General features: G+C 38.7%; 1 protein-coding gene across 2 annotated transcripts in view; it reads right to left on the bottom strand.

The window, feature by feature from the left end:
* Positions 1-16,180, bottom strand: part of RNLS (renalase, FAD dependent amine oxidase) — a 332,009-nt gene that overhangs the window by 3,508 nt on the left and 312,321 nt on the right. The window contains exon 7 of one of the 2 annotated variants that reach the window (XM_033215705.1): positions 6,525-7,073. The exons of the other annotated variant lie outside the window; for it this stretch is intronic. Coding sequence (XP_033071596.1) covers positions 6,921-7,073 — 153 coding nt within the window. The 3' untranslated portion in view covers positions 6,525-6,920. Of the gene's footprint in view, positions 1-6,524; positions 7,074-16,180 lie in introns of those variants that run through there. 2 annotated transcript variants of the gene reach the window in all.

A 16,180-nucleotide genomic window follows, 5' to 3' on the forward strand; every position in this document is an offset into this window, starting at 1 on the left:
AGGTTGGCAACTGTCTTGCACAAGTGGGTGCAACTAACTCTAGGCCTAACTCTTGCCACCTTTAGAGCAATTCAATTTAAAAAGTATCGAAAAAATAAGAATGTCAGTCAATAATCCTGCCTGCATGTCATTGGTAGGTGATAAAATCACAATAACCGACTACACTGCTACAGTAGCTATATTGATTGTTTGCACAAGGACAGTACCATTCCCCACCTCTCTCCCATGCTAGCACACACATGTGCATACACAACACACCAACTACACAGAGATGGCCCATTTTAAGTACTGTATTTCTAATGGTAGAGCAACTCTCCCGCCTTCCCCCCACCTCTTCCAAAATATAATGGGATGTAATATAAAGTGAGGACTTTCTGAAATCACCTAATGACTTTGAATAGAAACCACATAAAGTAAATATAAATACTGTTGTAATTATTGCCTCTGTTAAGGACGAGGTTAGTACATTTTTGCTCTATGGGATAATTCTGTGTCAGCAAGATTTTCCTTTGGCACTTACTAGTGTTAGAATAAAAAAAGTTAATTAGTTAAATTCATTCATTCATTCTTTGGATCAACAAATATTTACTGAGTAACTCCTATGTGCCAGGTCCTGCTTTTTTGGCTATTGCAGTTTTGGCAGCAAGTAGATATTGAACAAGTAAGTACACATGGGATAAGTATCACAAGAGTGGGGAGACTAGATCAGCTGGGGGAGAACACAGTGCCATGAAAAGTCTGTGAAAGAGCACAGTCACAAACCATAGACAGCATTTATTCATTCAAGAGTAAGACTTTTTGAAGAGGACAACCTTACAGTAGCACTTAAGTACAGTCACCAGTGAGCTCTACAAATACTGAAGTGGCTTCCTAGCTAGATCTAAAGCTACCTATGGATGCAATGATGGCTATCAAAGGGGATTATTTTCCTAAGTCATATTTTACTATTATAATAGTAATAATAATGGCCAGCATTTATGGAGTGTTTTCTCTACACAGGACACAATGGTTACACTTTGCATGTACATACTATAACCCTCAGAATAATCCTATAGTAGGTAAAATTGTATCCACATTGCATAGACGAGGGCCCTGCAGCTTAGAGACAAAGAAATTGGACCAAGATCATACATCTAGTAAGTGGCAGATTCAGGATGTCACCGACCCCACCAGGAACTGAACTCTTTAACATGAAGGCCAGGGACAGGAAATGAATCTGCATACTTAGCCAAACACTTAGGAGCGTGAAGTAACTCACCCCTAGTTTTTGCAGTGTTTCGGAGATTCACTAATCTTCAGCAGAATCCAATTCAAGCGTGCAATTCTTTGCATTCAGCACAAATGGTTGCTAAGAGAAAAGACAACGTTCTTGCAGAGAATGCTTCTATTTTATACTATCAATACTCCTGATAATGACCTTTCCTAGTGTCTTTCCAGGGCTACATTAGAGCAAACCACCTTTTCCCCAAGTAAGTTGTCTACTTACTCACTGTAGCTGGAAAAGAGAAAGTGGCCCAGAACTGGTCACCAGGAGACACTGCTATTCTGTCTCATGGTTTTGAAGCAACCTAGAGCTTTTAAGCTTCTGGGTTTAACCATGTTTTACTATCAATCTACTAACGCTCATGCTTTGCTATCAATCCACTAACTCTCCTTATCATCAATTCTCCTGTGTCCTATGTGAATATAGAGGAAATTGGCCTTCACAGAGGCCTCAGAGGCACCAGGTTAAACTCTTCCTCTCCTCTCTCGTCCTCCCCTCTTTATGATCAACATCATCGTTACTATTTATTAAGTACTTACTGTGTGTCCAGCATTCTCTTAAGGTTTTATGTAAACGTAAGCCTCACAACAATCTTATGAGGTAGTTATCATTAATTCATTTTGCCGATGATAAAGGAAGCTAAGTGAGATTGTTTAACTGCACAAGGTCACACAATGAGGGGCAAACTTCAGATTAAAGCACAGATCTAACTGCAGATGATGTGTTCTTAACTGGAAAGTTACAGGCTTGCCTTAAGGGATTTACAACGTGGCATAGGATCAAGGAACAATGGACCAGATGTGTGGATCAAAGATAAGACCATATTTACATAAAGTGATAGGTTTAAGATTTAGAGGTTCTCCTTGGACCCCTGAGTGTCTACAGACAGATGTGTGGGGGGAGGGGTTGAACCTAAAACAGGGGTCAGTAAACATTTTCTTAAAGGACTACATAGTAACTATTTTAGATTTTGCAGGCCATATGGTCTCTGTCAAAAACACTTATCTCTATTGTTGTAGTGCAAAACAGTCACAGGTAATACACAAATGAATGGGTGAGGCTGTGTTCCAATAAAACTTTATTTACAAAAACAAGCAGCTGGTGAGCAGGCATTAAATAGCATGCAAATCCTATGTGCTCATATGCATAGTTGTCTTTGTTGTTATTTTTAGGAGAACCGTAGCTTTCTATAGCTTCTTAAACAGATTCAATATCCAAGATGGTTAAGAACTGGTCTAAATGGTTTCCAAACCTCTCTAAGCTTAGATATTTCACAGGGTTCCATAATTCATCTAGCCTTTTACAACCCCTTAGAGATTCGTTCTCCTTAGCAGGCTCTTTTGTGGGATTCTGACTGTTGAGTGGACAACAATTACTGTCTATTGAGAAGGAAACATGAATCATATTATCATTCAACCTTCCTTGGTTTACCTGGTCAGATGATACTGGCTAAAACACAAATATATTCCAGACTGAAATACAGCAGTTTGGTCCTGCATCAGATCATCTGATGTTTGCTGAGGCTTTTTTCTCCTGCCAGGGACCTCTTTCTCTGTTCTGCTGAGCTTTCTGCACAGTAAGAACTTACTTGTGCTGACCACACTAATATGCAGTTTGGATTCTGAAGTCAGCCAGGTTGACCCAGGTATGGTGTGGAGGGGAGGGATATTGCTGGATGTATTTGACTGAGGCTTCTCTGTATTTGTTCAGGGATCTTTTCTCCCCAAAGGAAACATTTCTCTTAGGATTCCCTAGCTTCACGAATTAGAGCATTTTAATTCACTGCCTGTGACCTTGTCAACATGTGTCAACATGTACCTCTACTCTGCCTCCCACTCCAGGGGTCTTGTCTTCTCCTAAGTAGAATCTCTGGGTGGGGATTGCTGATTATATTCCATTGTGCCCACTAGAGAGCCTGGTACCAGGCTTTGCACCCATGTGACAAGAAAAGTAAAGAATTGGTGTAAAGAAACCATACAAGTCATATTTTAGTTTATTAGCACTGAGATCCCTGAAAGCTATGGCCAGTTTTAAATTCTTGCATCATTTTCAAAAATCAACATAAGGGTTGTCCAATCAACTTGAATAACAAACAGGATCATCCCTCTGGGATGGCTTTCAGCTTTAAATTTTAAGAACAGTCACAACAAAACCCTGATATATTAAAACCTGGAAGCACAAATACTATGAATGATAAGGTGATTGCATTCATATTCCAGGTTTTTCTGAGAATGTAGGCATAGGAGAAGAGGCAGGAAAAAGAAATAGAAGGGGAGGAAGAAATGGCAGAAACTGGAAGAAAAGAAGAGAGCAAAACAAGGGGAACAAAGAAACAAAGAGGAATCAGATGGAAAGCGAGTCTGTACTGTAACCAGCTACTGCTGGGTTGAAATTCAGTGTCATTAGCATGCAGCTATTTCTCACAGCAAGTACCCCCCAAAGAAGGAAATAAACCAGCAAATGAAAGTAACAGGAGTATAAATCACTTAGCCAGTACTTATGGAGACTTTATCCCATATTAGACTCCTGTATATATCACATCAGGATTAGTGTTAACTCTCTGAAATGAAACATCAATAAGAAGACCACATGGGGCGGACTGTACCCCCAACTAATATTTCAGTTCAGTTTTAATTATCATGTTCATCTGGCAGCAGCATGGTGCCTGTAAATAGAAACGGGTCATGAGGGGCTTGGGCTCTTGTCCTGGAATATCATTACATGACCTTGGTTGGCCAAGTTCTGTGCCTTGGTTTCCTCATATGTAAAATGTAAATAAGAATTCTCTGCTCTGCTTATTTCACAGAGGTGTTAGAAGGATGAAAAGTGAAAATACACAAACACACACACACACAGAGACACACTTGGATGAGTATAAAATGCCAGAAAAATGTAAAATTGACCCTGTTCTCTTCAGTTAACAAGGTAGTGGGTAGGCGGGGGGTGGGGACCATGGCATTTTGCACAGAAGGCTTGGTGACTCAATGAAGTGTCTTCCTCCCCCCACCCTCCCCCAGTAATATCTGGTCTGGGATTATTGCTGCTTTCTCAATGTTTTTAGACATACTTTTCTCCTTCAGAAATGCCAAAGGTGAAAAATACTATTTCACTGCTATAATTTGTCACCCTTGCTGCCTGAGCAAGACGTGCATAGACAGTTTAGTAATTAAGCTTTTCAACACTGCATCATAAAGTTTTATTCTGGCAAAGGCTATATTTATCAGCTAACAAGTATTAAATCACCCCACTGCTCACGCCGTTTCTCACTTGAATACGCTCCTTTCAAAACAGAACCGCTTTCCTTGGCTGGCTTGATTAATAAAAGTTCTTGTTTGGAAATACTGTGATGATGTGTGGCCCCGTGGGGCTAGCATACATACACCTTGGTCACTGTTCTACCTGGTGCTGACTCCGATCTCCCAGGGGAGTTTGATATCGTAGCCCTGTGTCTCTCAGAGGATCCTGGCTAGCTGAATTTTATGGCCCTCTGGGATGGCTTTCAGGAGGAGATATTTCTACCATTTCATTTCTAATGGGGAAGAAGTGAAAGAAAATCTAAATGTAAAATAAGTTTTCAAAATAATGAAAATAGCAAAGTAACAATGATCTACATATTAAGTAGGGTTTTTCCTCATATTGCCATAGTCTTATAAAAACATGAAGAATTAGAAAGAATAGATATTAAAAGTCATTAGTAATGGCTTAGAGGAGTACCCTCTTCAAGCAACCCATCCCAGCTTTACAAATCCTTTCCCCCCTCTCCTTTGGAGGACATAAATTCATAAAATAAATATAGCATTGTTTTTAAAGGCTCAGGGTGCTTTCAGTCAAATGGCTCTAGAATTATATTTGTTAAAAACAAAATAGTTAATTTGAATGAACTTTCTACCATATTTTAAGGGTAAATATGGTAGAATATGGAAAAGGAAAATGTGGTACATACATATCATGGAATATTATGCACCCATAAAAAAGAATGAGATCATGTCCTTGGCAGGAACATGGGTGGAGCTGGAGGCCATTATCTTTAGCAAACTAATGTGGGAACATAAAACCAAATACCACATGTTCTCACTTACAAGAGGGAGCTAAAGTGGGGCCTACCTGAGAGTACAGGGTGGGAGGGAGGAGAGGATCAGGAAAAATAACAAATGGGTATTAGGCTTAACTCCCGGGTGACAAAATAATCTGTACAACAAATCCCTGTGACACAAGTTTACCTGTATAACAAACCTATATATGTATCCTTACATTTAAAATTTTGAAAATATAAATAAAGACAAACGTTAGTCAAATATGGGCCAAAATAACAAAAAGTCACTCTTTTTCATCATTTCTTAGAGACTACAAATTTCCTTCTTCCTCTCCCTGCTTTCAAAATAAGTGACATTAATCACATGTGGGCATTTAAGTTTTTCACCAATTTATTGCTAAGAGGAAACATACAATAATATGCTATATGGTCATAAAACCCACTTTGCAGCCATAGAAGCAAATTCTGCCTGTGCCTGTGTATGTATATGTATGACAGTGGACATGTAAGTGTGAAACTTTAAACACTATAAGAGTAAGAAGTCTTTTGTTGAACTTTTGTTAGTTTGAGAGGCTGCAATAATTTTTCCCCTTTCAAAACGCTGGAATAGAACTCATTATTTTGCTTTCCAAATTAGCAACAGGTAGCTGGTTTGGAAGGCTGGAGATTGATTTCTCTCCAGCTAGCAAGTTGTGGGGTCAGGTCACTGAAGCATGTGGGTGATATGCTGAACCACCAACTTGGCAAATATTGAACTATTTTAAGTGCATCTATTTTATGGTTCAGTAAATTTTTTGTTGTGTTAAATTCATTAAACTTGACACAGTCTAAATGCCACAGCACATACTGCAGAGCCCATAAAGTAACAGCACCAGCCATAAAAGATAGCAAAAGGTAAGGATCGATATATTTTCTCTCTCAGTTTCTATTTAATTTTTATCTTTCATATTAGGACTGGGATTTGTTTTAAAGTTAAAAAGTACTGTGTGGCTGGGAAAATCAACTGGAATCTTACTATTTTCTGAAAATCTGAAGGAAGGTCTCTTTGTCAGTCAAGTTGCCCTCCATGCTAAGATGATGACATATATGACTTACAATTCAGGATCACTTAATAACTTGGGGGATAAATGAGAAATAAGAATTATACTCTGTTACCCACATTTTGGAAAAATCTTGTTTCGTATAATTTGCAAAAATACTGATTCAAGGACACATCTGAAGACTTAAGATGGGGCCTTGATCATGTGATTATTCTTTATTCAGAATTGAAATTTTCATAAGGATAATCAAGTTTTTGGCACATAAACTGTTATCGTGATTTAATGTAATTTTTTTTGAGAGAGTCGTTTGTTTTTTTTTAAGTACTACTTTTCCTCCAACAAGGAGTAGCTATAGCAATTCAGAAAAGTAGGGAAGGTGCAAGGTGCGAGGAATTTCCATTCTAGCATGGGTTGTAACTATCAAAATTACAAAATTGATTTTATACTCCACATGAAAAATGACAATAAGTGAAGAACAATTTTCCAGTAATTTTTCTTAACAAAATAGAAAACAAAATAATCAATAACAGAAAATTGTGAAAATAAAAACCCAGTGTACATGTAGAGAATAAGGATATAAGCACTAAATATAATTCTTTAAAGCTTCCAGAACACATAGGGCAGAAGTGATGCAGCCATCAAAGTTGGACTGAGTAAATCCATCTCCTCCACATGCAAGGAAAGGTTTGTGATGCAGAGTCATTTGGCCAGGACAGTTGGCAGCAGCATTTGTAACCTGGAAAAGTAAAAAGAAGACTGCAATTGACATTCTGCGCTCTATTGTGCTGTCATGGCAACACCCACCTGGAAAAGGCTAGTCTACCTGGAGAAATCAAGATTTCTCACAAGAAGCACCAGAAAAAACAAACAAACAAACAAAAAATGCACACACAAGAAATAAAAAACAAACCAAGACTCACTAAACTCCCCCGAACCCCAGTTCAAGTGTTTATATCTATATTCATAAATGTTTAAATTTCCAGTTATTAGATAAGATAATCAGAAGTGGGTTGAACTTCAAAATTAGTAGGGCCTATGGTCTGAATGTTTATCTCCCTCAAATTCATATGTTGAAGTCCTAACCCGAGGTGATGGTATTAGAAGGTGGGGCATTTGGGGAGGTGATTAGGTCATGGGCAAAGTCCTCATGAATGGAATTAGTGCTCCTTATCAAACAGGCCCAAGGAAGCTTGTTGGTCCTTTCCACCATGTGAGGACACAGCCAGAGGTGCCATCTATGAGAAAGGGGGCTCTCACCAGACACTGGATCTGCCAGTGCCTTGATCTTGCACTTCCCAGACCTCAGAACTGTAAGAAAGCCATTTCTGTTTATTAGCCACCCAGTCTATGGTATTTTGCTACAGTGGCCCAAATTGACCAAGACATCCTTCTTCAGTTTCTCTCCACCGCTCCTCACCCCATGGTTCTTTCTTCCTCACATATTTCCTGGGTGCTGTTCTGGCCCAGGCCCCATGCTGAGCACTGGAGCAGGAGAATTTTAAAATTTCACAACCTTGTCCTTAATCTGTAGATCTAATTATCTTCTCACTTCATCTGGCAGGTATTTCTTCTATCCTGGGGGCTATTAATTTCATCACTACCATTATTAATATAAAACCCCCCGCAATATCCCAATATCAAACCCCCCTATTTGTCTGATCGGTTTTAATCACAATGTCCTTAAGGAACTTTCAGTCCTGAGAGGAAGACTGACCCCAAAGCAGTCTTTTTTAACAGCTTTTTATTTTCATATCTTGAATGTATGAAAAAAGGCACAGAGATTGTTTTCTGGAGAAAATATTCTCAAAATTTGGATGGATGATGGCTAATAAGCATTTGCAGTAAGGAGAATGAATGGGAGGTGAATGTAGTTATGCTGGACACTGAGATGACTTGCCCACTGAAGCACCAAAAACCCTCTAAAAAACCAGAATATGAAAACTTGTTGTAATGGCCATCTCGCTCGGGACTGCTTCACTATACAACTTCAGGGCGCTCCATTCACATGGATGACAAGATGACAGTTCTGGTCTCTCCTATACATTGTTTTCATGGACAGTAATAGAGTAAGGCCCATGAGGATTTACTTATTTGAAAATCAGGAAAAAAATCAAGAAATATAATAAATGCTATTTAAATTATGGTGCTGAGATCTTTGTTCTAGATAGGTTGAGTCAGTATATTCCCTTACAGTTTTTTTTTTTCTTCTAGAGATAGAGTCTTGCTCTGTTGTCTAGGCTGAAGTGCTGTGGCATGATCATAGCTCACTGTACTCTTGAGCTCCTGGGCCAAGAGATTCTCCTGCCTTAGCTTCCTGGTAGCTAGGACTGTAAATGCACACCACCATGCCTGGCTAATTAAAAAAAATTTTTTTAGAGATGGGGGTCTCACTATGTTGTCCAGGCTGGTCTTCAACTCCTGGTCTCAAGCTATTCTCCTGTCTTGGCTCCCCAAAGTGTTGAGATTACAGGCATAAGCCACCATGCCTGGCTTACAGAGCCTACAGTTTTCTTAAAGCAGAAAAACTTTGCCATAGATATTTTTTATGTATATGTTATATTTGCTTTTTAAATAGGGATGGTACTATTATTTCCCTGTTGAACCTCTAAAGACATGGGCCTCTGTAGACCTGTGTCACTCAGATATAAACATGAAATATTAAGAGCATCCTCTCACTTTTCTGGAGGTCTCTTACAGCAACATCATCTATCATAAACATAACTGATAATCTTGAAATCAGCAGACGAGATCTTTGAGTGGCTAAAATAGGCAGTACATAGTGCAGTCACTGAAGTGCAGACTTGCTTATTCAATTAGAGCTTTTAACCTGCTTTAGATAGAATTTTATCAAGTTGGATTATTTAATTTGTCAGTAAAACACTATAGGAGGAAGAAAATGGCTAGGATCCTAGATATTAGTGATTTCAGAATGTGATAACCCATAGTCTAATAGCAAGGGATATGTATTAGTTCATTCTCACACTGCTATTAAGAACTTCCCTGAGACTGGGTAATTTATAAAGAGAAGAGGTTTAATTGACTCACAGTTACAAATGGCTGAGGAGGCCTCGAGAAACTTATAATCATGGCATAAGAAGAAGCAGGCACGTCTTACATGGCGGCAGGCAAGAGAGAGAGCGTGTGAAGAAGGAACTGTCAAACACTTATAAAATTGCCAGATCTCATGAAAACTCACTCACTATCATGAGAACAGAATGGGGGAAACTGCCGACACGATGCAATCACCTCCCACCAGGTCCCTCCCTCAACACATGGGGATTATGGGGATTACAGTTCAAGATGAGACTCAGATGGGGCCACAGAGTGAAACCATGTTGGGATGCTATATAAAAACTCAAAACCCAGACAAGACTGGAAAGAATCCTGGCAGTCTGGGTCAATTTAATGGAGGGGCAAATAACTTTCTGGCTCCTAATAGGAGCTGAGGGCATCAGTTATTAGCTGTCTTACAATCATTAATGTTCACCATGATGGCCCCAGCTTTCAAGAAGCAATTCTAATATGCATAAAGTATTCATTGCTAGCATTTCTTGAATGTCCACTGCCTATCAAATGTTGTATATGCATACCTCATTTAATTCACATAGCAACCCTATGAGGTGGTTACTACTGTTCTTATTTTATACGTAAGAAAGTTGAGGCTCAGAAAGATTACTACTTGCCCAAAGACGGAAAGTCAGTAGATAAAGAAACAGGGATTCGAACAGAGCAGGCTGACTCCAGAACTTACATTTCCAGCACTTTCAGAAATATTTCCATAAAGACTCGATTAAGTAAAACAAAACAACAATTTTTGATTTTTGTTTTGACTTAGATTTAATTTTTGACTTAGCTTTAGGCATCTGGAAAATTCACATCAATAGAGTAACGCATTCATACATATTCATATCTATACATATATGTGTGTGTCTATGTATAATTTGCACATACATAAATCTCCATTTGTGGTAAAATTTTGATACATTCCTGTTGACATCCCTGTATAGATAAACTGTGGCACTATTAAACATTGCACAAGTATTAACCAGGAAGGAGTTTAAGGAAAAGGGTTTTGCCCGGTCATGAGCCGGTAATTTATTGGTGCTGTGTAATTTAATTTGATGAGTGGTAAAACGCAGATGCCAGATCACATGACTGGAAAACTGGGCCACTGATTAGCCAGTCGGCAGTTTGGATGAAATCAATCTCACTGTATTTAGGTGGAATCACCCATTTTGCAATTACCCAACGGGGAAAATATGAAAACATGGAGCGTGTATTGGCAAGCTCCTTCACCCATGTAAAGTAAGAGCCCTGCAGTGGAGGAGCACGTAATTGTCAAAGCCACAATCTCACAATAATGCAGCCTTTGGCTATGCTTTCAGCCACAGTGAGGAACCACAGCTCAATGACTATGTTTAAGAGAGATGTCAGGGCTGAAACAACCCCTTGCAAATCCAGATTGCTTTGGCTCACATGTGTGCCAGGGATGGTCAGAAAGAACTCTTGCCTGCTGCAGAGTAGCAAATGCAATGTTTCTATAAACTTAGGCGATAATTGGACTGGTTATACAAATAAAGCTGAAGAAGTGGTTTTATTTCTAAGCAATTAAAACCCATGTCAATGTGTTTTGTTATATAAAATGCAAACGCCTAAGCCCCATATGGAGAGCTCTTCATAACCAGGATCTTACTTTCATTCAAATCTCACCTCGTGCCACTTCTCTCACCTTTGTCACCCTTGTCCTTGTCCCTTCTCTCGCCTTTGTCCTATCTATACTCAAACTCAGGCTCTTATTCTTGTACTTTTGTGGCTTGGGACAAACCATTTTGCTGGGTGGTGTTGCATCCTCCTCCTCTTTGCTGACAAGTAAATTGCTCATCCTTCAAGACTCAGTATAAACATCACCTGCTCTGAGGCATTCTTGCTCAGCCAGGCAGGGTCAGTGCCTTTTCAGCATGTTATTTCTATCTATTATATTACTTGCTATTTTGCACTGTAATGATGTCCATGCCTGTCTCCTCCCCTCCTAGACTGCAAGCTTCTAAGAATAGGGACTCTGACTCACTGATCTTTGTATCCAAGGCTGAGAACAGTGCCCGGACCATATGAAAGTGTGCAATAAATGTTTATTGAGTTAAAAGATATTGTACACAGTTGATCAAATGAAGGTCTTGACAGAAAACCTACACAAAAAGTGTTATTCAGAGGCTCCCCATATAGCTGAGGAGAAGCTCAAATGGAGGAACTATTGTATTTAGAAGACTCTTAATAATGATGAATGAAGGGGTGTCCTCTGGCCTCAGACCGTGCACTGCTTTAATGACTGTCTCCTGTCATGTATTAAGTTGAACCACATAAACTTGCTGATTCTGTAGGTCAAAAATGGTAAAATATTGTCAATTTGTATACGGTTCAGCCTAACAGTTTCTTTGTATCATGATTACTAATTGTAAAAGTTCACACAAAAAAGTGCTTTTGGTGTGAAAATGAAATTAAAGATGAAAAGAAAGAGGTAGGCAGACAAGCAGGCTAAGTATTTTTTATCAAAATGACAGTTGATTATTAGCAAAATAATTCAAATAATGTCCATTCTTCCTTTCATATCTATGCTAAAGCTACAGTGCGTCCTTGGACTAGGAAACATTTACCCATAGAGAACAGTCATTTGTTTGGCCTATAGAGTGGCTTTATTTTAGGCTGACCTATTCAGCCATCCAGCCCATAATTTGGTTACTTAAACAAATCTTTCTGAAATATGGCAAAAGGTGACACTCAAGAGGGTAGGCAAGAATTAAGGTTTTATAAATTCTAATTCTAGATGTGCAACTAATGTGATCAGGGAGCTTGGACAATGAATAATCAAGTTTTTGCTGCTACGTTTCCTAACTTATACCATGAATGCAAATTATACCACATTTCGTTGAATTTAAGGCACCATAAAACACAACAATATTTTATGTACCAATGAGAAAGAAAAATGGTGTCAACATGACACAAAAGTTTATTTTATACTTAATAGAAAAGTTCTTTCGGATTTATCTACGTGTATCTTTTGCAAACATAAAAAGGAAATAAAAGAGAAATACATTGGTTAAGCCCTTCTAAAGGTTCACATTTAGAGATGGACTTCTCTGAACTACTCTTTAACTCAGACATGCTGATGTCTGATATCCATGCACTTCCCTATGCAGTCTGTCCTCTGTGCTGTCTAAAACACTGGCAATGTGGCATTTCTTACAAGGATGTTCCACTGAATTATTTTTTCTAGGGTTTTCTTCTGAGCTGCTGACATTGTTCTGCAAGTATGGATTACGCTTTTTTCTCTTCGTTGGGAAAGAAAGGTTTTCAGACAGCAATGAGACCTCATATTCTTTCCTCAAATTGTTCTTAAATAATTTGTTAGTTTAAATATCAAGAAGTTACAGCTGCCCACTCCAAGAGCACCAGAAATAACCAAGTTCACACATGTGAAAACTACATCTTGACTGTCTCCTGGTGTATACTGATGGGGTGGTATCTTATAGTTGAAGAAATATGGCAAGTATTAAGTAGGGTGATGGGAGAGGGATGGTAAATACTCCACAGTTTCTCAATGCACAACAAGTCAAAAGATAATGAATGGTAGGATCCTTTAAGCAGTGCTTTTTCAGTTAAGTAGCATTGTTGGTGTCAGGACTTCTAATGTCTTTAGCATTGCTGGTTTAAACACTCTATTTTCTCAGCTCACCCAAATGAGCAGCCTTAGGTGAAACTGACAGAGATATACTGGTTATCTAAGAATCCATTTGTTCATTTTCAAAGGTAAATGTACCAATTCCAGAACCAAGTCTGGTTGTCTTCCCAGATCATTCATCTTGCTGGGCAAATTTCCCCAACTGTATCATAGATTATGGGGGTGACACAGGTGCAGCAACTCCTGACAGACATCACTAATCAATCGTGGCAGTCTTTCCAGGAAGCCCAGCAGGGCCTCAGCATCCTTCTCCCTTCGGTGCCTCAGGCAGCCACCACCAGTCAATTGGAGCTGGCACTTGAGAGGAATTCTATATACCAACCCTGGATTAGAAGATTACAGAAGAAACACATAATTAGAAATAAGGGAACTAAATATTCTTTACTGTTTCTTTCTCTCCTTTCCCATTAAGTTACAATAGCTTGATGCATTGCCTTTCTCCAAACCAGAGACACTTCAATGCCAAGAAACAGATCACATCAGGAGCCATTTCCTCTAGATGCTGCTGCAAATCCAATTACAGTTCCTTCTAATAACCTTCTAAGACCCCTGTCCAGGACACTACCCTTCTCTGGGTCACACAGGTGCTTCGGCTGCTGTGTGAAAATAAACTACAGGCATTTTAGCTACAACCATAGTTCTACAAAATTGTACGCTAAAAATATCAGGGCTTGTGGAAAAAACAGAGTTGGGGGCAGATGACTCAAAGCCCATGGAACTTTGAGCCAAGCACTAACAAAACCAATAAACATCATAGTAAAGTGGCTAGTACAGTTAACATTCTCCCAGCCTCTGCGTCTAGCTACAGTGGTAGACTCTTTGCAGCCTAGATCCTGGGGCTTGTGTTTCTCCTTTGAGATATGGGTCTTGGAGGACAGTTGCTTCTAAAGTAGACCATTTTGAGCTAAATTGAAAGTATGATCTAGGATCATATTTCATCTGCCTTTTTCATCAGTCTGTCACGTTAATATAGGGGAAATATCTTTGTGGTTTCACCATCTGGACTTCCACTTTTGCTGAAGAGCTTAACGTGGTAGAAAACCAGCAGTTCTTTGAGCCATTGGAACAGCCACTATTTGCACTAAAGGCAAGCACGTTTGTAGATTTTAAGTTTTTATTCCTGAGACCTTCATATTTAGCAAGGCTTTATGTTTGCCCATAAGAAAAGTTACTCCAATTACTTCAAAATATAAATGAGTTTGAAACCAATATGAGTCTCCTGATATTGATCTCTCTTATTTCTCAACTGCATACAAGGTAATTCACATTAAAAAAAAAAAAAAAAAACACACACACACACACACAAAAACCCTAGTTGCAAAGACTGTAGATAATGTTACCACTTTCTTATGTTACATTACCTTCCTGCAGGTCACTTTAATAAGCTTTGGGTATGCATAAGCCTTGACAGCAGATGGAGATATCTAAGCCATCACTTGTATTTTGATACTCACACTGCATCTTTTAAAAACAATTTTCGGCCGAGCGCAGTGGCTCAGACCTGTAATCCCAGCACTTTGGGAGGCTGAGACAGGTGGATCATGAGGTCAGGAGATTGAGACCATTCTGGCCAACATGGTGAAACCCCGTCTCTACTAAAAAAAAGAAAAAAAAAAATACAAAAATTAGCAGGGCATGGTGGCACGTTCCTGTAATCCCAGCTACTTGGGAGGTTGAGGCAGGAGAATGGCTTGAACGAGAGAGTCGGAGGTTGCAGTGAGCTGAGATTGTGCCATTGCACTCCAGCCTGGCAACAGAGTGAGACTCCGTCTCAAAACAAAAAACAAAAAACAAAAAAATTTTTTTTCATCCACTCCAATGTCTGACAGTGACTTTTTACTTAAATTGTTCCTGAATTCAGAGAAATTTTATTGTTTACTGGTTGCACACTAACTTGACTGGGGGAAACCCTGAGTAATAATCTTCTTGCCTTGGCATTTCCCCTGCTTATTGCGTGTGAGAGGTATTGACCACACTGGCAATAATAAATATCTATGAAGGCTAAAATGGTATGGAGCTGATTCATATATTTTCTCACTTCCTTGCATTTCTCTATTCTGCTGCCAGTGTAAGCCTAAGCCCATGCCATGGTACATAAACAGCAGAAATTGAATATTTGGTTAACTTGTTCCTTTATAGCCCCTATCTATGCAAAGCACAAAGGTAGTTTTTCCCAAAAGGCAATCTGTGGCAAGATGAAAAAAAAGTAAGAATTCTGAGTGTTTTCATGGAGCTAAGCGCATTATATATATATATATATATATATATATATATATATATATATAATATTTATACATCTGTTATGAGGTTGTAACTTTATTTTTTGGATTATTCTTTTGTTTAAATTCTTGTAGCTGTGTTTTCGCCTTTTAAATTTTTAGTTGAAGAATTAAAAGATAACAATATTATCTTAGCTCCCAAAACATTTAGAGGGGTTTTACTGGTCCATGAAAATAAAGAAAAAAATGCTTGGAACCACTGCTCTGGGGTAAGGCTTGACACGGCTTAAAGCAGAGTCTCCGTCAGTCTGAAGAATGTTTTCCATGAAAGGGAGGGATGGTGGCTAGGGAGGAGCTAACGTGAGCTTTGAAAAACCATCAGTAATTTCCATTATCACTGGATAACTTGAGTTTGCGTTTGGTAAGTTGATGAGTAATTTTTAAAAATGGAATGAAATCTTGTATAAAATGTATTTCCCAGAAATCTGCATAATCTCTTTTTTATACAAATATTACTCTAGATAGAACTAGAATCTATAGGAACACATGGTTCATTTGCTCGCCCATGGTTAAATATTTAGGTAGTAATCATCTAAGAGTTGGAGGAAGATAGGGATTGGGGGAAAATGACTTAATCAAATGTGGAATAAATTCAAATTACATGTGGCCTAGAGAGTGAATGTGGTTCATATTGATTCTCTGTATGTATCTCCCTAATCTTATCATATTCCCAAGGCATTGATTATAGCATTGATCACATGCCTGTTTACACACACAGGGAGAAGTGTCAATAAATGAAGGAGAGACCAGAACTTATTCTGATGTCAATGGAAATGGCTGTTTACCTATCTGCATATAGGAAACTAGTCCAGGTACTCTGAAAGATAT

The sequence above is a fragment of the Trachypithecus francoisi genome, unplaced genomic scaffold (assembly GCF_009764315.1).
Source record: "Trachypithecus francoisi isolate TF-2019V2 unplaced genomic scaffold, Tfra_2.0 Contig00586, whole genome shotgun sequence".
NCBI classification, from domain to species: Eukaryota; Metazoa; Chordata; class Mammalia; order Primates; family Cercopithecidae; genus Trachypithecus; species Trachypithecus francoisi.